Consider the following 23,032-nt stretch of genomic DNA (forward strand, 5'->3'; position numbering starts at 1 on the left):
AGACCCTCCAGGTCTTACACTACAGGTCTCCTGCTCTCAGAAATGATTCAAACAGATGCATAAGTAGAAAATAAATTATACTGTGCAGTCCTCAAAAGCTGATTGGTTGGGTAGGCATGCATACACGCACATGCCTGAATGCACACACGGTAGCTGTGCCTATCTAACTGAAACTTGCGAGCTAAAATTTGGGGGAATTGCAGGTACCATGGAAATTACGCAGTAAAACTTTACTTTCTTATGGCTTTAGCTTCCAACGCTTGAAGTTCCTTACCAAAGTTTTATGCCAGTTCTGTAGTGTGCCCAAGTCTTTGGATTCAATATCAGTGTTTTAAGATGATGTAGATATTATCAGGGCCAGCTCTAGGATTTTTGCCGCCCCAAGCAAAAAAATGTTTGGCTGCCCCGCTTTTTTTTCATGCCCCCCACCCCTGCTCCGCCCCAACTCCGCCCCTTCCCAACCCCTTCCCCAAATCCCCAGCCCCGCTTCCTCCCCAAGGCGTGCTGCATTTCCCACCCTCAGCTTCCTGCCGCTCCCCCCCCACAATCCCCCCAACCCTAGCTCACCTCCGCTCTGCCTGCTCCCCTGAACACGCCGCCGCTCCGCTTCTCCGCCCCTCCCTCTCAGGTGAGGAAGAGGCAGCGTGTTCAGGGTAGCAGGCGGAGCGGAGGGGAACGAGGGTGGGGGGGAGCGCAGGAAGTAACTGGAGGGGGGGTGCTCCCCGCCCCAGCTTACATCCGCTCCACCACCGCCGCCTCCCCAGAGCGCGCTGCCACTTGGCTTCTCCTCCCTCCCTTTCAGGCTTGCCATGCAAAACAGCTGTTTCGTGCATGGCAAGCCTGGGAGGGAGTGGGGGAGAAGCGGAGCGGCGGTGGTGCGCTCGGGGGAGCAGGCAGAGGCGGAGAGGAGGCGAGCTGGGGTGGCGGGGGTACATTTCTAGGGGCGGCATGGCTGGCGCCAGAAATGGCGCCCTGAGAAATGTGCCACCCCAAGCACCTGCTTGTTTTGCTGGTGCCTAGAGCCGGCTCTGGATACTATAGTAACACAGATCCATTATGTTTTTTTTCCTCTGAAGATAATAGCTTCCCTGCCTACATATGCAGTTTCATAGATAATGGCCCTGAAGCCATCCTTCAACAGGGACCAGGACTGTGCTAGAAATACTGCTATATGTGTATATATGGAGCATAAAAAAACCAAGCATTTTGTTTTCCACCATTTAGCAATCCCAAATGACTTACCTTCCATTTAGTCTCACCCACACACAATTTTTCTATTCACTCTGTTATTCATCTTAATAATAAATCAGGCGGGGAAGAAGAAATCTGCCCTTTTAAAAGCAGTTAGAAAAGGAGTGTATATGTTATACTCCTTGAAAGCTCATTTCTCCTCATATCACTGGTATCCTGCTTCCCTAATTATGTAATCGCACTTCTATGGCATAGAAGCTGTAGTGGCAAGATAATCTGAGACATAAGCCCTTGTATTAGAGGCCTGGTATGAGACCTGAGGCCTGGGCTAAAGTAGTAGTTAAAACTTTACTGATATAAAGCAAAGACAAGCTGTGAGCAAGAGGCAGGACCTGCTCGCAGAAGTTGGCAAGAACAGGGCTGATATTGCAGAAATACACACTCCTAAGAAGTGCTAGGCACAGAATACTCATGCAAACACATCCCAATATTAAGTGGTACCAGAACCCCCCAATATCAAGGATAGTACAAAAACATTCCCCAAGGATAACAGGAACACACTGATCCTCTCCTAAAAGATAAGGTCAGGATGACAGTACATAATAAAGATGTTTTGATGGAACCAACATGTACAAGGTGATGGATGATAACTAGCCACGTCAGGGGGCATAACTAACTATGTTAGGGGGCAGTACGTAACTTGTTTGCATTGGGGTAAAAAGATGTATTTCAGGGGGAGTTTCTCTGTCTAGCCTAGGGAGGAACCGAAAGTCCCGCCATTCACTGAGCTGGCCCATTGTTATGGGCATACAAAGAAGTAAAAAAGGGAGAGAATTTTCATCTTCCACAACACCATGCACTTTCTTTCCCTTTTAATACTACTTTTTCTCTTTTTTTTCGCAGGAGGCAGGAGAAGTAGTAGGAGAGGGCTAACAAAACACTGAAAATAAAAATAAAATATATATATTTTAGATTGTCAAAACAAAAATAAAACAAAAGCTTTGTTTCAAAAATTGAAAAATGGTGATCAGATTAAATATTTTACACAAAAATGTTGGATTTGGTTAAAAAGCCATCTTTTGTCAAAATTTTTTGTGTTTTATGAAAAAAAAATTAACCAGTTCTAGTTTGCCTCTGGGACAGGGATGAGGGTGAGACTGTTTATGCAAATGGAGAGTGGGGAAGGAACAGTTTTGGAGGAAAGCTGGAGGACAACTCTGTTCTCCAAGGGTAAGTTCCTTGTCAATAAATACATCTCTTCTTACCAGGAAAACCAAGGCTAAAAGTCCCATCTCTGAGGTCGAGTGTGGAAATAAGTGAGTTGTAATTATTTACTATAGCTTTATTCGTGCACTTGTAATTGTATTATATGGGCTCAGCGGTTGATGAACTGCAAATGTTTGTAAGGATACTTTTTTGGGGGCGGGGGACCATAAACAGGCTTATAAAACATTCCAGCAGAGAACATGTTTGCCAGGATGGTTATTTTTGACAAATAAGTATATTTTGAGAGGAGAGAGAACCCATCTGTCTGTATGAAATTATTTGTTGGAATTTACAAAGGGATAGGAAATGCAGTGTTCTTTTTTCTATCATCCTAAATTTATGAAATCTTATGTCTGCTTCATGAAATGAAAATAGTTGGTTATATTTAGGTACTCTAAACATGTATAGTGGCCCTAATTCAGGAAAGCATATAAACACATGATTAAGTCTGTCTCTGTTTGGGACAACACTTAAACCTCTTTAAGCATATACTTAATTCCAATTGACTTCAGTACTTAAAACAGGACTATACTCCACTTTACAATTTGTAGCTTTCCTTGTGTAGCCTTGGTGCACCCACTAGTGCAGTTACAACCGGTGGCTGGCCATCAGTTGTTGAAATCACGGAAAAGTCCTGATGCAGACAAGATTTAAGATAGTCCATCATGCACAGGTAGGACCTTCTGCAGAACTACAACAAATTCTGAGCTGTGACAAGAATTTTAAAAGAGCTGGTTGAGGAGCTTGCTGGACCATTGATGCTGATTTTCAGTAACATCAGAGAAGTTCCAGAAGACTGGAAGTTAATGTTGTGCCAATATTTAAAAACAGTAAACAGGATGACCTGGGTAATTATAGGCCTGTTAGTCTGATATTGATCCTAGGCAAGATAGTGGAGCAACTGATATGGGACTCAATTAATAAAGCTTAACAGGAGGATAATTAATGCCAATCAAATTTGATTTATGGAAAATAGATACTGTCAGACTAACTTGATGTCTTTTTTTATGAGATTACAAGATTGGTTGATAAAGGTGATAATGTTAGTGTAATATACTCAGACTTCTGTAAGGTGTTAACTTGGTACCACACAACATTTTGATTAAAAAAACTAGAAAGATATAAATGAACACAGCACACATTAAGTGGATTAAAAGTTGGGTAACTGTTAGGTCTCAAACAGTAACTATAAATGTGGAATCATGATGGAGCAGATGTGTTTCTAGTGGGGTCCTGTAGGGATTAGTTCCTGGCCTAAGACTATTTCACATTTTTATCAGTGACCTGTAAGAAAACATAAAATCATCACTGTTAAAGTTTGTAGATGACACAAAAGTTTGGGGAGTAGTAAATAATAAAGAAAATAGGTCACTAATACAGAACAATCTGGATTACTTGGTAAACTGGGCATAAGCAAACAATATGTATTTCAGTATGGCTAAATGTAATTTTATACATCTAGGAACAAAGACTGTAGGCCTTACTTACTTACAGGATGGAGAACTCTATCCTGGGAAGCAATGACTTTGAAAAAGAGTTGGGAGTGCGGGGAGTGGATAATTAGCTGAACATGAGCTCCCAGTGCAATGCTGTGGTCAAAAAGTCTAGTACAATCCTTGGATGCATAAACAGGGGAATCTCGAGTAAGAGTAGAAAGATTATTTTACCTCAGGATTTGGTACTAGTGTGACCATTGCTGGAACACTTTGTTCAGTTCTGATGTACATTGTTTAAGAAGGATGTTGAGAAATTGGAGAGGGTTCAGAGAAGAACCACAAAAATGATCAAAGGATTAGAAAACATGCCTTACAGTGATAGACTCAGGTAGCTTAATCTATTTAGTTTAAGAAATAGAAGGTTAATGGGTGATTTGATTAGAGTCTGTAAATACCTATTTGGGGAACAAATATTTAATAATAGGCTCTTCAATCAGGTAGAAAAAAAGCATAAACAAGATCCAGTGGCTGGAAGTTGGAGCTAGACAAATTCAGCCTGGAAATAAGGCATACATTTTTGCAACAGTTTACCAAGGGTGGTGCTGGATTCTCCATCACTGGCAATTTTTAAATAAAGATTGGATGCTTTTCCAAAAGATATGCTGTAGGAATTATTTTGGGGAAGTTCAATGGTCTGTGTTATTACAGTAGGTCAGATTAGATTATCACAGTAGTCCCCTTTTGGCCTTGGAATCTGTGAATCTCATTTTAAAATTGAAGTAGCACAGGGACAGAATGATGCGGAGGGTCTCAGCAAGACAGTACTGGATGTAAACTAAGAGCCCACACTCTGATTTAACTAAGTTCAGTAGTTTCTGACACTTCAAATATAGCGGCTCTCCTGTTAAACCTGAAAGGAATTGACACACACAACTTCCAGAATTCTCGAATAGTTCCTGACACTCTAAACTCAGTGGTTTTCAAATTTGAGGTTCAAAAATTTGCTGCAGAACCTAAGCTTATTTAAAGATGTTTCTAACCATTCTCCTTGCAAAGATAAATCTAATTACTACAGCTATTTTAATTGAGAAACTTACTGAATATATAACAGTGGTGGGCAACCGCGGACACTGGGAGATGGGTGGGGCCATGCTACAGACGGTCAACGTCCGCAAAATGTCTCATCGCCTGCAATCAGATTACCCTGATGGGCCGCAGGTTGCCCACCCCGATATAGAACGTTGAAGAATGTGCAGTTCGTTATGGCCTGAAACCAGTGCTGATTGAATCCAATTAAAGTATTTTTTTTCATGTACTTAAAATGGCACTGGATCAGGCCTGATGTTTTAAATAGCAATGTGTACATGATGCTTACTAATATATCTATCTGACCATAGACATCTATATTATATATTATATTAACATTCATATGTAGTGAATGTCAGCACCTGTGCTGGCCATATATGACATAATGAACTTTTATTTTAAACAACAAATTGTTATTTATTATAGATTTTCATGAGGGAAGTGTGGTGAAATGGGGCATATAGAATTCCGAGACATGTGGTCATGTGAGGGAAAAGGAGATCTGTTTAGGGTGGCAGATGCAATGAGTGACCTGTTATTGATGTCATGAATAGGAGGAAAAAGTTAAGAGTCTGCATTAGAAACATACATTGAGCAGGGGCAGTTTGGAATAGGGCTGTACAATATTAAACAGTTAACCGGTAAGCATTAATCTTATCATTAACCCATCCTAACCATTAACCACCAGCCTCAGGCCAGCTGGACAGCCCCAGGCCGACTGGAGAAGTCCTAGCCTCGCCCCCCCGACCGGAGCAGCCCCTGCCCCTCTCCCTTTAATCAGTTAACCGGTTAAACAATATAATTTTAATAGTTTAAACCGTTAACTTTTTAATCAATATTTACATTCCTAGTTTGGAAAGGTAAAGAATATCACAATTGGTTATATTTTGCAGAGGGATAATAGCAGTCAGTCAAATTCTTCCTGTATAAGAATTGTGTTTTCTCTCTTTGATTGTCCATGATGTAATTCCATTGTGCTGGTTTACTGGAACTGTCACACAGGCAAGAATCTGCTAGAATGGCAAATAATGGTCCTTTAGAATATGTTACTGGTGTCTAAAAGCCAGTAGAGGGAGGAATTTCACTTCAAAAGGTGCTGGAGGTCTCTGCCTTGTAATAAAACTGAAAAGAGGGATTATTAAGAATCATGAAAAGTGATAATAATAATAATAATAAAGAAATTAAGAATCATGAAAAGTGATCTTAATAGTATTAATGTCCCCTAATTATTTCCTTGTATGTACTTGTAGATGGTTACAATGACCACTTTTCTGTAATCTGTGTGTATTTAGTACTTTAAACTTCTCCTCCTATGTCAAGTTTCTCATTCCTTTTTCTGAAGTGATTAAACTGGGTCTCTTGGGTTTTGGGGTGGGGGTTTGTTTTGTTTTTGTTTTTAATTTCAAAATTTCTTTTATAATACTGTGCGGTTCCCCCCCATCACCCCCCCCTCGCCACACTCCATGAGTTCTTGAAAATGTCTGAACCATTTTTCCATAGACTTTTCTTAACAAACAAACACCAGAATAATTAGTTTATGGACTGACGACAAACCTGACAAATTTCCGCCAAAATAATTAAAGTTTGGCAACATTATAAGCAGCTGAAGAATACCTTTTAGAATGCAAATGCTTGTGCAGCCTTAGCTAAAGATATCATTATATGCACTCTACTTGTAACTTATACAGGAATTCCACCTCTTTCTAAAAAAAAAAAAAAATAAATACGTAAATTAAAAACTAAACAGAGTGTAACTTTGCAGAGAATACAAGATGTTCCCAACTTTCCTTCCCAACTCCATCCACTTCACTACTTCTATGTGAAATCTCCTTTTGAGTGGTAGGATTTTTAAGTTAAAACCCTATAGTAACTGAGTACTCTATCAAACTTTCAGTTCATAAACTTATTCCTGTGCTAGGTTAAAGCTGTGCTGACTCAGTATGGCCAATGTGAGTATGTCAGCACCAGCACTGGAGAAAGGAAACATTTTGACTGGAGATCTGAACAGTAACCAAATGATTAACTTGAAAAACTTGTCTTTCATTGCTTGATTGACATTTTTAGAAACATTGCATAGTCTGTTTTATATAACTTATTCTTTTTTTAAACTGACGGATTTGCAGCTTCACTTGAATATTACATAGTAAGCATGAGTCAGCAGACAGGCATTAGTTCCTTTGTTGGTTCACACAAGAAGTAGAATAAGGTATTAACGAAAAAATAAATCCTGGTAGTGGCCTTTTAGTTTGGCATAATTAAGTAGTGTGATAGATACAGCAATTTCTTACAGTATCTTTAAAATACCTTATTGTATTACATTTGTGTGTTATTGTGGGCTGGGATTGCATGTAACTTCAATAGCGAGGCGATATGACAGATGTAAGATCTGGGAATCCAAAAGACTGTGTTGAAAACATGCCAGACAGGTATGGACTTTTGCGACAATAAGTGGACTTCTTGAAAAATCGTTAAGAAGAGTTTAATGCACATTCTCCAACTCTGGTTATGCAAAAACCTAGCCTTTTGAAGCTTAGCCCTGAGGAGACGGTCATTGTTTGCTGATTACCTGTTACAGAACACAAAGATCAAAGCCCCAAGCACTATAAAAAAACTGGCTGATCTGCCCAGTCTTGTTTCTGGATCTAAAACAGATGAAGTGTGGGGAAAACCCATTTGTGGATTTTGAAGGACTAAAACCTAATAGAACCCTAGATTGGAGTTGGGATGACTTCTGGTAAGCTTTTTAGTGTGCATGTAACTGCTTTTATTGTTTAAATATGTTTTCTCTGTAATACCTTTACCCCGAGAATAAATGTGCTTGCTTAAAAGCAGTTATATGGTAATTTATAACTAAATTTGGAAGGATTAGATTTTTATTGGTGTATGTTGATGTAACCATACAAACACAAACTGAAGAAAAAATATTTCCATCAATAATAATAGAAATGTACAGATAGGCAAAGTAAGAAAAATGCTGCTTGAGAACATATTAGAGTTTGATTTAAGGATATTTACTTTGTATATTTTGACATGTGAGGTTGACAAGCTGTGTTTTAATGGTTGTAAAGCTTTAATTTTTTGACTCTCAACATCTACTGTCAATAATAATTATTGTCTAATCCACCCCATTGTCTGACCCCCCACACCCATAATTTTGCACAAGTGTGAAAATTAAAATAATTAAAAATTGGAAAAAAATGCTTAAGAAGAAGCATTGATATTATCAGTTGACAAAATCAATCAAATTCTGCCAAGCCTATTTATAATTGTGGACAATACACTGGTCATAGCGCCCAGAGAGAAAGCAAAGCACATGTTCTGGCCTTTCTAGGCAGTCTGGTTTGCTGGGCATACCACAGTGTAAGGTAGAGGGCAGTGCACCCTTAAAATCCCCAGTCAGGAGGCAATGAGAGAGCGGTGATGGCTGGAAGCCGGAAGCCTAAAGTGGGTGCCTTTGGTGGACCACAGAGGTGCAGTTGCCCTGAAATTGTGCCAGCTAGTACTAAATGTTTTCTTTGTTTGGGACTCTAAATGTGAAAAGGTGTCTTGCTGAATTTACAACTTGGTATTCTGTGGAAGTGAGCAAAGGGACAGAACTTAGTTTGGAATAACTTTTTTCAAAAAGTTTTTTTTGTTTTCTTTTCCCTATTCCCCTTTTAATTGAATGTCACCTGACTTAATTTAGAATATATCCAAACTGTAGGGCACTACTTTGGATCTGATTGATAATAGTACTTTACACTGGTGTAATGCCATTGTTTTTTTGCATTTACTCTTGATTAGCTCTCGTCAGATCTGACTCAACCCCCTCAATTTTAATGGACACACTAATACAACATGTAAATCTAAACCAGAACAAATTTAAATTGTTATCTAAACTCTAAATTGGGAAGTTTAGTCTGAATTCAGACTAATCTGAAATTACAGTTTGGATTCAGTAGCCAGATATTGTGCAGATTTTTACTGGTGATGTTTACAAGTAAACCTGCTGGCCCAATTTAGCTAATAATTTTGGTTCTTGGTCTAGGGAATATCTGTTTCTGATACTGGTATCAGATTTTCAGCAGTAGTGTTTTCTTGGCAACTATCTGAACACTAGTTCTGAATTTCTAAACTCAAAGAGATTTTGAGATTCAAGATGTCTGCCATTCTAATGTCTATGTCCATATTACAACTACCGTGGTGTTGAAAAGGCAGATTCTACTCTGAAAGTAGAGTGGAAGAGTTTATTTAAGTGCAATTCTGTTTTACACATATGTAATTTGAGACTTCCTTCTAATAAAGTAAAAATGTTCATAGTTCATGGGGAAAAGGCTACCCCCTCCCGCAATGTAACATGATTTTTCTCTTCCAGTAGTCCTTATAGAAAGCAACAGCTTTCTTTTTAAAGTGCTGTTAGGAAGAGACTCAGTGAAATGCTTTTATTAATGCTTCCATTAACTCTGGAGAGGTTTCCTGGATTGTAGGTTTAGGTGCTCTCATTCTGTCACTCAGAGTTAACACAGCCGCATTGTACTAGCTGGTGTGTTTCCAACAGCTTTAGTTGCCTGCAAAATTTTCCATCTTTTTAATGTGATTTTTAATATCTTCCTTTTTCTTTCCAGTTATCTTACCTATTTGCACTGAGAGTTTTAGAATTAATTTCATATTACGTTGTGTCTTTTATAGAGAACTTTTTTGGAATATAGGAAGTGGTAAATATAAGACAACTTAACAGTGAAAGGTATAATAATGAAGAAGTGTTGGTGTTTGGCTACTTGTAATATATTGATTCCTAGTCATGCTTTTTGTGAAAGTATACAATAAGATTCTATCCCCCAAAATAACCCATTATAATGCACTTAGTCTGTTTTATTTATATGGTAATTCACTTAATTACAAGTCTATGGCTAAAAAAATCTTTTGCAAAACACATGTACGCACACCAATAAAAGATGCAAAACAAAAGCCTAAAGTTCTCCTCCACTCAGTTTGCCTCATATCACAACTCAGTCCAGTCTGTTCCTCTCCTTGCTTGGCTGCTCAGGAAGATGAAAGTGATGGTGGATATTGTAGCACAGAAAATGCCATCTGAAAATGACGTTCATGTGGCGAGGAGCTATCTTACGAAGATCTTGAGAAGTTCCATGAGGTACAGTACTGGTATTACAAAGTGCATCATTCCCATTCCTTCTCCTTGGCAGAATCTCTCATTCCTTTTGCCAAACCTAGAGGAAACCAGTGTGAAAGTCCTCTCCTCCCACTTCCATTTCCTCATACACCAAATGTTACCTGTGATGTGGTAGTTTTCTAGTCTTCTGTTTCACTTGTCATGTGTGTTTAAAAACGTCATTTTCTCGTAATATGGAGACTTTAACTTCTTTGTTGCATTGATGAACTGAAGCACTAAAGGTATGGTGTCATGAATTTACCTAAAAGACAACTGTAGTTTACTTCTTCAATATCAACAGCACTGGAATAAATTGAGGAAATAAAAAACTCCTGGCTGCTGCTAAATAAAAAACTCCTCCCTCCCTCCCTCAACTCTTCCCAGCGCCTCCTGCACACCGGGGAACAGCTGTTTCCCAGTGTACAGGAGGAGCTGGGAGGGAGGGGGAGGAGATGGAATCATGTCCAGGGCTGCCGGCCCTGCTGATCAACCTCTCCACCTCCCTCCCAGCGTGTCCTGCATGCTGGGGAATAGCTGTTCAGTGGCGTGCAGGAGGCACTGGGAGGAAGAGGGAGGAACAGGGATGGAGTGCGCTCAGGGGAGGGGGTGGAAAGAAAAGGGACAGGGATGGGGCAGGAGCAAGAAAAGGTGGGATGGGGGTGGGGCCTTGGGGGAAGGAGTGGAGTGGGGCCAGGGCCTGAGGCTGAGAAGGAGGCTTGGGGGTCCATGAAAAAATTTAAATCAAAATGGAGGTCCTCGGGTTGCTAAAGTTTGAGAGCTGCTACTCTAGGAGAATGCCTGATCTGTCCTGAGGTGCGCTGCACAGGACTGAGGTTCTGCTCCTGGGGTGAAGAACTTGAGTCCCACTCCTGGAGTCTGTGTGCAATGACAGTGTGATAGCTCCACTTAACTTACTTTCTTCATGTTGCTTCTGAGACAGAGTACAGTGAAACTCTACTTGGCATCATGGAAAGAGAATAGACTAGAATGAATTTGCTTCTGTTCATTGCAGCAAATAAAATGTACCAAAAACATACACAAAAGCCTACTGAAGTGCCTAGGATTTCTCATAATCTTAGAGGAGCCCCTGTTGTACTCTGTGGCCCCAGGATCTCTCAGTAGAACTACAGCTGCCTTGTGGAAATACTTTATGTACTGTATGTGGAGAATCTGGGAAGGCAGTTAACCGGAACCTGGCACAACCTTCCGCGTTGCCTGTTGCTACAAATAGTCTCAAAAATGGGATTTTTCTGTGCTGGGGGAGAGGGGCCAGGTTAAATATTTAGCTTAGTTTGTTTTAAAATCTAGTGACTATTTTATAATCCAGTTAAAAGAAAGAGGGTGAATAAGGGAAGGAAAAGATGTCTGTCTGTTAAAGGATCGGGCTCAGGAGTTCTGGGTTCTGGATGCAGCTCTGTGACCTGGATAGGTTACTTATGCTTGCTAGGGAACGTTTTCCAAAGTCCCATTGACTTTCAATGAGGCTTAGGCTTCAAAGTGCCTAAGCCATTTTTGAAAAACGTATACCGGCTTCTGAGTCACCTAAAGTATTTTTGAAAATTTTATCCAATAATTTTTACCTACTTAAGACTTAATAATAATTTGCACTTCCATTCAAGGACTTTACTACTACTATTATCATTATTATTATTATTATTATTAATCATTACTTTTTACATTATTATTACTAATCATATTATTATTATTTTATTATTAAATAATTGTCAAGCTATAGTAGGGTGAAAGCACTAACGTTGAGACTTACTATTTGGATCGGCAAATAGGGGGTCTCTGGAATTACTTAGGTGAAAAGTTCTGGACTAAAGTTATGCATCTGAACCAATATTTAGGCACCTGCATGAATTATCTGACTTTCAGAGGGGCAGAACACCCACAGTTCCCATTGATTTCTATGGGAACTGCTGGTCTTCAGCATATTTGAAAGGTAAGTGATTTTACTTAGGTGCTAACTTTAGATACACAGCTTTAACCTTTAATTTATTTTGGATGCCCTGAGCCATTTGAATGCTAGAGCAGAACTGGGTTGTGTTAGAAGTCAGGCCTCTGTCACCTTTACAACCTGGGATTGAATAAAACTATTTATGGCTTTGTCCTTCCTCCAGCTCTTAATCTCTCTCCTCCCCACATACACACCTACACAACAAACTTTACAAAGTCTTATTCAAGAGTTGCCATGTTATAAAATGAAACATAAAGTTCACTGGTCCTTTGAATAGTGCAAGGTCAGAATAAATTCTAGGTACTTATTTACCTTAAAAATACAACCACAAATCTTGCATAGAATTAATGTTTCATTGTCTGCGTGTTCAGTGTTTTGAAGGCAAGTTGGCATCTTTTCAAAACTGGCTTGTAGAGCATTACATAGCACATTGTAATTTAAACTTATTTTGCATCTGTTTTGTCTGTTTCAAGTTAATTAGATTTGGTGCCCAATGTTTTTCACTGCATGTCACCTTATTAGGAGATCTGTATTAAAAGTATGTGCTCTAACTCCTTCATTTCAGAAGAAATGATCTAGCCTGCAGGCCCCACTCCTGGCATGCAACCAAATTCACAGAGAATCAGCCTGAGGCAGCCACGTCACAGCTCTCCTCAACCAATGTCTGCATTTCCTGGCACTCCCGGTATCATGCAAGGTGAGTTTCTGTTTAAGCTGCACGTATCAAGTTCTGACGGTAAGAGAACAATAATGTACCTCATATTGTTCATAATTTTAAACCGTGAAGATGGAATCTTTCGATTTCATTTATATCATAATCTGTTTTTAAAATATGAAGATAATATTGAGACTGCCCAATGTATCAACAAGTCGGTGAAGAGCTGCTAGTATTAATTTAATTCAGAAATATATTTAATTATGTATGTACGTAAATGAAAGGCAGCTGAAAGGTATTTTTCTTCTGTGCATTTCTTTTCAACATCCACTTTTTAGCATCATAAATCTTTGTAAGGGCAGGTCGAAGGGTATACTAAATGCATTAATATCTTCAGTACAATGGAAAAATACCAGAGGTATTGTCAGAAAGCATGATTCTTTGAAAAATAATATAAACTCTCTCTTGGGGGACACAGAGCATTTTTGTTTTAGACATTAAGATATTGGCTGTTTCATTAGTGAAATTACTTCCCATAATCTGATCTCCACTACGGTACATGTTTAGTGTTTGTTTATAGCAAGAGAGAGGTCAATGACTGTCTCCTTCTATAGTTAAAATAGTTACATTTGTTAGGTCTCATTCAACCCTGTAATGGAAATCCTGGCATCCTTGTTTTGGTCGTGAAACTTCTTTCATTTTTTAGTAGAGCGTGATAGGATCTGATTACAGGCCCTTATTAGTTTCCTCCTTATAATAAATTACCAACAAACCTCATGAAAATGTTATTTTCCTCTCAATTTAACTCCCATTTGGAGCATAGTTATGCTAGGAATTAGGGGAAATCACTGAGAGATTCATTCCTAAATTACAAATCTGTCTTGGGATTCTGTATTTTATTGCTGCAGATTCTCCATCATAGCTCCCCCCCCCTTACTTTAGGATTTCGTTTTATGAAGCTATAACTAATTAGATCTTTTAAAAAGTTCCCTGCTATTTTTTAAAAAATAGTTTGCATTCAGCCCTTAAAGAATAATACAAATACTAATTTTTATTTAAAGAAAATCCCACACATTTTGATCCTCCCCCCACATCTTCACATTGTAACATTTTATTGCGAGAGGGCTTTTATACGTTCTATTTCTCTACCTCTTGAGTGCTTCCTCTCAGCTTACCTGGTATTATACTGTGTATTTAAATAGCACATGGACAGTATTCCACTTACATTGCTGAAGAGCACAGTAGACCACATGCAGCCAGACAAAAATCCAGAAATTCTTACAGCTTTACTTCTGAATTGTGATGTTAGCTGTATAGCACTTTAGACTAGAAGTCATTACTACATATTTTGACAGAGATGTTACATTGATATGCTGTCTGCTCATCTCTGTTGGCTACCTAGATGAAACTTAAAGTTCTGTTTGTCAGAGTAGAGAATAATTATTTACAGCCTGATCTGGAGGGATGCTGAGTACTTATAGTTCACAACTGAAGGTAGTGGATTCAGATTAGACCCATGAATTGTAAATTAGGATTGAGAGGGATAGTGTCTCTTCTTCATTTTGATCAAGCCAAGCATGCTGTTATCACTGAACAAATAAAAACCAGCACCAGCCCCAATGTCCTGCCATACATTCCTTAACAATTAAAAAGGTTCTAATGTCCAAGGCACTTTCTGTGTGAAACATATTTGCCTAATGTACTACTATCAAGATCTCTCTAATTAATTTGTTAAATGTTTTGAACACTTAGAATATGAAAGTCACCATATAAAGCCATATGTTAGTGTGCCCTATCATTACAAATATATTTTGCAAAGAAAAAGCAATATAGTTTATATCTTTGTGTGTTTTACATAAGCTGTTTGCGTCCTCATCATCCTGGTTGTATAATTAAACACTGTGTCTTAATTTTATGCCTCTGACCATATTGACTGAAATGAAAAAAGTTCAAAGGCAATTTTTCTTTTGCCATTGTAGCAACTGCTATGTAGACTGCCGTGCTAGAAAGGGGTTTCATTTTCATTTCAACTTCTTGACAGAGAAAGGAATTCTGTCGTATCTAAACTATACAAGAATGACTATTAAGCTTATATATAATTTCATTATTAGCTTCCACTGTGTGTGTGTGTTACAGAAAGTTTGATGGACACTTTATATAGTAGTTATAGAGAAGTGGAACAATGCTGGAATTTCTACCACGGTGCAGTGCCTGTGTGAGAAATCAGTTTCTTTTGTACCAGTCTTTGACTAGCATTGTCTGATAAGTTTGATGCTCTGCCTCTCTAGATACTGGAAGGAAAAAGGAGCCTTCTTTCTCTCCCCTTCCCTCATGCTGCTCAGCTTCTTCAAGAGGTGGGGTGGTCTTCTGCTCCTCATCCACAGCTTTATTGTTGTTGAAAAGTAGGCTGGATCTCCACTACTGGATACCTCCTCTACTCTCCCGCCTTGTGAGAAGAGGCAGGGAAGATAGTGGCCTCTGCTACTTTATCCTATTCTCCATTTCTTAGGTCATCCTACTCTGTATATAACTTAAGTGCCTGCCTTTGCTGCTGCTCTTAGCTTTCCTAAGCATTTCTACAAATTTGGCATGGTTTTTGACAGTTTCTCTGCTGCTCATGGGATTCTGAGGAGCACTGCTGAATTTGGCTGGAGTCTGGTTAATTTCACTCTGCTATATAGGTGTGTAGGTATAATTGCTCTCCCTTCTGAACTGCTGTAGTACCTTTCATCCAAGAATCTCAACGTGCTTGATAAGCTTCATAATACATAGAACCATAGAAATGTAGGGCTTGAAGGGACCTTGAAAGGTCATCAAGTCCAGCCCTAGATCATCCTTGACCAGTGTTTGTGCAACCTGTTCTTAAAAACCTCCAATGATGGGGATTCCACAACCTCGCTTAGAAGCCCATTACAGAGTTTAACTATCCTTATAGTTGGGAAGGTTTTTCCCAATACCTAAGCTAAATCTCCCTTACCCATTACTTCTTATCCTACCTTCAGTGGACATGGAGAACAATTGATCACTGTCCTCTTTACAACAGCCCTTAACATATATGAAGACTGTTATCAGGTCCCCCCCTCAGTCTTCTTTCCTCACAACTAAACATGCCCAGTTTTTTAATCCTTTCCTTATAGGTCAGGTTTTCTAAAACTTTTGTCATTTCTGTTACTCTCTTCTGGAATCTCTCCAGTTTGTTCACATCTTTCCTAAAGTGTGGCACCCAGAATTTGACACAGTACTTCAGCTGACACCTCACCAGTGCTGAGTCGAGCAGGACAGTTACCTCATGTCTCGTACATATGACATTTCTGTTAATACACCCCAGAGTGATATTAGCCTTTTTCATACCTGAATCACATTGTTGACTCATATTCAGTTTATGATCTGTTAGGATCTGTAACCCCCAGATCCTTTTGAACAGTTTTACTACCTAGCCAGTTATTCCCTGTTTTGTAGCTCTACATTTGATTTTTCTTTCCTAAGAATAATACTTTGTGCTTGTCTTTATTGAATTTCATCTTGTTGATTTCAGACCAATTTTCTACCACAGTTGCTATTATTTAATATTTGTATTACAATAGCATCCAACCAGGATTGGGGCTCCACTGTGCTGGGTCTTGTACATACTGTGATAGAGCTCTGTCCTTGCCTCCATGGATCCCGCATTTCCTGGCGGATTTCACTAGCCTCAGAGTCTCACTGTGACCCTCCACATAACCCTTCTTTCTCTGGAGACAAGCGTCACAGTCTACTGAGCCATTTTCATCATAAGCCAGCAAGGGAGGTGAGGAGAAGTTATCCTTCCTTGCAAAGTCTTTGTTTTCTCCCAGTCCCAGTGATTAATCAGGGGACACAGGTGGGGTGGGGGGAGAGCCCAGGCCCACCCTCTACTCCGGGCTCCAGCCCAGGGACGCTAATAGTATCTGCTATGGTAGCTGACCTTTTAGAAACATGACATGTACAATTCCCTGGGCTACTTCCCCCACAGCAGCCCTCACTTCCTCAAGCTCCACTTCACCCTTACTTCAGGGCCTCCTTCCTTGTGCCTGATATGGTGTGTACTACTCAGCCTCTCCAACAGTGCAACTTCCTCCCACAGCTCCTGACATGCACACCCACCTGACTAACGGGGAGGCTTTTAAACCAGTTTCAGCCAGCCCCTGATTGGCTTCAGGTGTCCCAATCAACCTAGCATTCTCCCTGCCTTCTGGAAAGTTCTAATTGGCCCCAGGTGTCTTAATTGACCTGGAGCACCTGCCATTTCACTTATCCTGGTACCAGGGATTTGTTTAGCCCGGATTTAATATATCTATCTCCCACTACTTTTCTATAGCCATCTGGCCTTGCCCCATCACAATACATATATGTAGTTCCTGACAATCTCAAGAAAAGTGATCAATGGGTCACAATGGGAGAGATGGATACGATCAAATATATACAGTTTGTTTATATAAATTAAAATTTGCTATTTAAAAAGTTAGCATGGCTTAACTGTCAGTTATCCTTACCTGATCCTCAAAACAGCCATCCTAGATTGGCTTATTTCTTCTCAATATTGTGGCAGAAGCTTGTGTTGGGAAGCAGTTTAAAAGAGGACAGGGTAATGGCCTTACTGATTAATTCAGAGGGGGTGACCCATGTGGAAGAAGGCACAAAGATTGGCCCAACTGTGTCAATGATGCCAGCCTTGTTGGCTGAGTGGTAGAGGCGTGGGAAGCAGTGTGATAAATGGTGAGTGGAAAGATAGGGATGGGCAAAGTTGTGAAGGGCCTTGAATGCCATGGAAAAAGCTTGAATTTAGTGTGAGGAAGCAGGGAGAGCTAATATCAGGGGTCAAAGAGGGAGTGATGTGGTTAGAGCAGTGGGCAAGGATGATGGCCTTAATTGCTGTGTTTTGTATGGACCAGAGGTGGGTGTCAGGCAGCCAGAGAAGAGGCAATAACAGTAGCCAGGCTAGCTATGGGCAAAATGCAATGTTATAAAGGAAGAAGCAGCAAAATTTGGGGGCAGTCTAAATGAGCAAGAGAGAGAGGGTAGTGCTGAAGGCCTGAGTGACTGGGAGGATGGTGGTTGTGTTACTAGTGACAAGGAGTGGGGAGAATTTCTGAGGGAGGAAAGGCCAGGAGTTGAGTGTTGGCCATGTTAAGCAGAAGTTGATACCAGAGCTCCTGGGAAGAGATGTTGCGGAGCTGTGCTGAGTTGCAGGATGGGATGGAGGGAGTGAAGTGGTGTGATAGATTAGTAAGTTATTAGCAAGTGATGGTAGCTGAAACCTTAATGGTGAAAGGGAGAGAGCACACACAGGGTGAGAGCCGTAATAGAGGGATTTGTGGCCGTGGTTGCAAGCAGCACATTGTGGTTTGGAAGTGAAGGGTGGGGCAGTGTTTGGAGAAGCAGGTGGGATTAAGGGCGAGGTTTTGTAAAGGAAACGGGCAAGGGTAAGAAAGAAGGAGAGGGCAAGAGTTTAGTAGGGAGGGAATGGGATTGGTGGTGGTATTGGAGATAGAAAGTAAATTGGAAACTTTGGATTTGGTATTAGGAGATGGGGATGAAGGGAGGGAGATCAGACTTTTCTTTGAATGTCAACATGATCTTACACAAGGAGAAGGGGTGATTCCAGGAGAAGTAGGCTTACTTACACTTCCTTATTCCTGTTGTGCAGGAAAATTGAAAGGTGGATAGGGAATTGGTTAAAGGGGAGACTACAACGGGTCCTACTGAAAGGTGAACTGTCAAGTTGGAGGGAGGTTACCAGTGGAGTTCCTCAAGGATCGGTTTTGGGACCAATCTTATTTAATCTTTTTATTACTGACCTGGGCACAAAAAGTGGGAATGTGCTAATAAAGTTTGCAGATGATACAAAGCTGGGAGGTATTGCTAATTTAGAGAAGGACAGGGATACCCTACAGGAGGATCTGGATGACCTTGTAAACTGGAGTAATAGGAATAGGATGAAATTTAATAGTGAGAAGTGTAAGGTCATGCATTTAGGGATTAATAACAAGAATTTTAGTTATAAGCTAGGGACGCATCAACTAGAAGTAACGGAGGAGGAAAAGGACCTTGGAGTATTGGTTGATCATAGGATGACTATGAGCTGCCAATGTGATATGGCTGTGAAAAAAGCTAATGTCATCTTGGGATGCATCAGGAGAGGTATTTCCAGTAGGGATAAGGAGGTTTTAGTACCATTATATAAGGCACTGGTGAGACCTCACCTGGAATACTGAGTGCAGTTCTGGTCTCCCATGTTTAAGAAGGATGAATTCAAACTGGAACAGGTACAGAGAAGGGCTACTAGGATGATCCGAGGAATGGAAAACTTGTCTTATGAAAGGAGACTCAGGGAGCTTGGCTTGTTTAGCCTAACTAAAAGAAGGTTGAGGGGAGATATGATTGCTCTCTATAAATATATCAGAGGGATAAATACCAGAGAGGGAGAGGAATTATTTAAACTCAGTACCAATGTGGACACAAGAACAAATGGATATAAACTGGCCACTAGGAAATTTAGATTAGAAATTAGACGAAGGTTTCTAACCATCAGAGGAGTGAAGTTTTGGAATAGCCTTCCGAGGGAAGTAGTGGGGACAAAAGATCTATCTTGCTTTAAGATTAAACTCGATAAGTTTATGGAGGAGATGGTATGATGGGATAACATGGTTTTGGTAATTAAATATTCATGGTAAATAGGCCCAATGGCCTGTGATGGGTTTTTAGATGGGGTAAGATCCAAGTTACCCGGGAAGGAATTTTCTGTAGTATCTGGCTGATGAATCTTGCCCATATGCTCAGGGTTTAGCTGATCGCCATATTTGGGGTCGGGAAGGAATTTTCCTCCAGGGCAGATTGGAAGGCCCTGGAGGTTTTTCGCCTTCCTCTGTAGCATGGGGCACGGGTCACTTGCTGGAGGATTCTCTGCTCCTTGAGGTCTTCAAACTACAATTTGGGGACTTCAATAGCACAGATATAGATGTGAGGTCTTTTTTAGGAGTGGTGGGTGAAGTTCTGTGGCCTGCATTGTGCAGGAGGTCAGACTAGATGATCATAATGGTCCCTTCTGGCCTAAATATCTATGAATCTATAAGATAAACTTGAGACGCAGCTGCTGAAGTTCAGTCACTATGTTAATGGTGGAGGAAGGATGAAGCCTTGATTCCGCCTGCTCAAACCGCTAGAAGACGTGTGCTCATGTCTCTCTCTGATAATTGCTGTGTATATGGATAGTACCAAACCCCCATGTAAAATCAGCTTCATTGTTGTAGTCATATTGACTTACTGCTGATGGTATTGTGTGTTCTTCTGTTATAGCTCCCCCTCTCATGACCTGTCAAACTCATGGGATCAGTCAAATCTGCATCGCACGTCTGAGCGATTCAGTTCCCTGGGAAGTATGGACAGTTGGGACCACACTCTCCAAACATCCCAGTGTGGAAGGCTTTCCTCTGCAAAGTCCAACAATAGCATTGATCATGTAGGGAGCCAAAGCAAGCGGGATTCTGCCTATGGCTCTTTCTCCACTAGTTCGAGTACCCCTGATCACACTCTGTCCAACGTGGATGCTGCTTCAACGGACAACATGCTGTATAAAGTAGGCCACTGGGACACTGCAAAGTACGGAAACAGCAAGACTGGCCAGTTAGTGAATGATAACAGTGGACTGGAGGACAAACCTGGATACTTGCCACTTCCCATTCAATATGAGACTAGCAAGAGTCCTAGATTGGAGGAACAGCCTGATTCCAAGCTCTCTGGCTCTGGAAGATCAAGTTTTGGACCTATCTGGCATGTTCCTGATAAAAAATCATCCTCCCCGCCACCACCACCTCCACCTCTCCGAAGTGACAGCTTTGCTATTACCAAAGGCCACGAGAAGGCCCACGGTTCAGTGTACTCAGAGGGTGCCAGCACCCAGCACTTTACAGTTCTGAACCAATCTCAGCACAGGAGGGACTGGAGCTCAGAAACTGCAGAACAACCAAGAAGGCCTGTTAGGGCTAGTGACAGGAGCACAGACGGAAAGAGGATCAATAATTCCAATTATAAATCTGATGTTAGTCTGGACTACAATTTGTCCTCTGCTGGTGATAGGTACAATAATAATTCAGGAAATGCTCACAGACTGCAGTCCTCTTTGTCCAGCACTGATGTTCGGTTTGCACAGCCCGCTTACGGTTACCACCACCAGCGCCAGTACAGTGATGAAAGCACTTTCTTTCACCATGCAAGAGCTTCGACTTCACCTAAAGAGCAGCGACATATTTCCTCTTACAGTGGCAATAAAGAGCTACCTGCCAACCACTTTCTTTGCTATAGTCCAAACCAAGCCAGAATGCTCAAAGCTTCTGCTAATAACGGTGCTGCTGAACAGAAGGTGGACAACACTGGACAGAGTCGTTATTATTGTGTCACAGCAAAACAGCCTGCCCAGGGAAGCTCACGGCCACTACAGCTCAAGGATGAATGTTGGAAACCTGGAATAGGCGCTGATGGTTCCCCTGGACCACATGAAAATCCTGCCATAGTCACGATGGTCCAAAAACCAAAATACTATTTACCGCAACAACCTGTCGAGCCTTTGCTAGAAGAGCGTGAGAAGAGTGGTCACTATGCAATGGACAGTGGAGGGGATGTTAAGTCTTCTGTAGTGGAAGATCCTAAAACAAGTTTCACTGAAAAACCTGGCCAAAAGAAAAACTTTGATGGTAGTTTCGAGGAAAATGGCAATAGCTACAATCAGCAGGAGTGTACAAAGAGCTGTGTCCCTATCAGTGAACACAGAGCTGCCCAGAAAGATATCAGGTGGCGACCAGAAGAGAGTAGTAAGATTTCTGCTCAGAAGACCCCAATTTTGCACTCTTTAGCTCAGGAAGGGAAAAAACAGTCTGACAACTGCCTGGAAACTGGAATGGATAGACAGCTCCCATTTGATACTCATACGGCTAAGCAGGCACGCAGAAGTGATCGCTTTGCAACAACCCTGAGAAACGAGATCCAAATGAGGCGAGCAAAGCTGCAGAAAAGCAAAAGCACCGCTACCTTAATGGGGTCAAGCGAAACAGAAGAGGACACTGAAAACTGGAAACCAGATTCAGTGGAGAACTTAAACACAGCTTCAGAGAGCTCTTTTACCAGCTCCTACACGGATCACTTGAAGGAGGCCCAGGCCAGGGTCCTGAGGGCTACTTCCTTCAAACGGCGGGACTTGGAACCTAGCCCTGCTGATTATCTCCCCAGGTCACCAGAACGGAAGACAAATAATTGCAACTCTTCCTTGTTGGCTTGGGTTTCTGAAGATATGTCACGTTTTCTTGAGGCTATGCAGGCTAAACCAAACTCATCAGGGAGTGGCACTCATCATATTTCCCGCATTGGAGCTAGGAAGAGGTTCACAGCAGAACAAAAACTGAAGTCTTACTCTGAACCAGAGAAGATGAATGAAGTAGGGGTATCAGAAGATGACTGCCGTCTCCACCGCCGTCCAAATACATCTGAAGAAGCCCTGGGCTCTTTTGCAGATAAGTGGAAGTTCTTTGAAGAAACGAGTAAGCCCACATATCGTAAGTCTGCACAGAAACAAACTCCCTACAGTCTGCCTGAAAGGCCTGATAAAAAAGCTCATGGACATGAGGGTGAGGAGTCATGGTATGACAGAAGGGCTCGGGCAGCCTCTTTTGGAATTGAAAGTACACAACCTGAAAAAGATAATGTCCATTACCTTACTCACAAGTCTGCTGACAAAGTGGTGAAAACTGAACAGTCTCAGAGGTTGGGAACGTTTGCAGAATATCAGGCATCCTGGAAAGAGCAGAGGACACCTCTAGAGCCAAGGAGTTCAGGAAAGTACCATTCAGCTGATAACATCCTTGATGCAAGCCATGAGCAGCATGAGAAACCCCAATACACACATGAGAGATCCAGGTCGTCTCCTTCTACTGATTTCTACAAACAGGTATGGGGCTTTCTTAATCTCCTCTTACCTTAGAATGTGACAGAGGGGAAAGAAAAATAAATTGTGTGTGTAAGTGTTCAAGTATGGTCAAAGAACACAAGCAAAGTATTGTTAATTGTATTATTACAGGTAGCTCACACAAAAAGGCTTTACATGAGTGTAGCATTAGTAGTTCAGCATGGAACAAAGTACACTGAGCTAAACAGTTCAGTCACTTTTGTGTTGTCACTGGCATGATTGAAGAGAAAATAAACTGGTTCGTTTGATTGTGATGTTAGAATATATTGGCGGACGGATTCGATTTTTATCAGTAAATATATGTAAACGTCAATTT

General features: G+C 40.9%; 1 protein-coding gene across 8 annotated transcripts in view; it reads left to right on the plus strand.

The window, feature by feature from the left end:
* Positions 1–23,032, plus strand: part of SHROOM2 (shroom family member 2) — a 186,727-nt gene that overhangs the window by 105,463 nt on the left and 58,232 nt on the right. For 2 of the 8 annotated variants that reach the window (XM_048860485.2, XM_048860504.2), the window contains exons 3-6: positions 2,460–2,507; positions 10,006–10,110; positions 12,654–12,785; positions 20,058–22,698. The exons of 1 other annotated variant lie outside the window; for it this stretch is intronic. In XM_048860485.2, coding sequence (XP_048716442.1) covers positions 2,460–2,507; positions 10,006–10,110; positions 12,654–12,785; positions 20,058–22,698 — 2,926 coding nt within the window. Of the gene's footprint in view, positions 1–2,459; positions 2,508–7,445; positions 7,714–10,005; positions 10,111–12,653; positions 12,786–20,057; positions 22,699–23,032 lie in introns of those variants that run through there. 5 more of the 8 variants (XM_048860515.2, XM_075131216.1, XM_075131215.1 and 2 more) reach the window with 4 other exon arrangements.

Source organism: Caretta caretta, chromosome 1 (genome assembly GCF_965140235.1).
Source record: "Caretta caretta isolate rCarCar2 chromosome 1, rCarCar1.hap1, whole genome shotgun sequence".
NCBI lineage: Eukaryota > Metazoa > Chordata > Testudines > Cheloniidae > Caretta > Caretta caretta.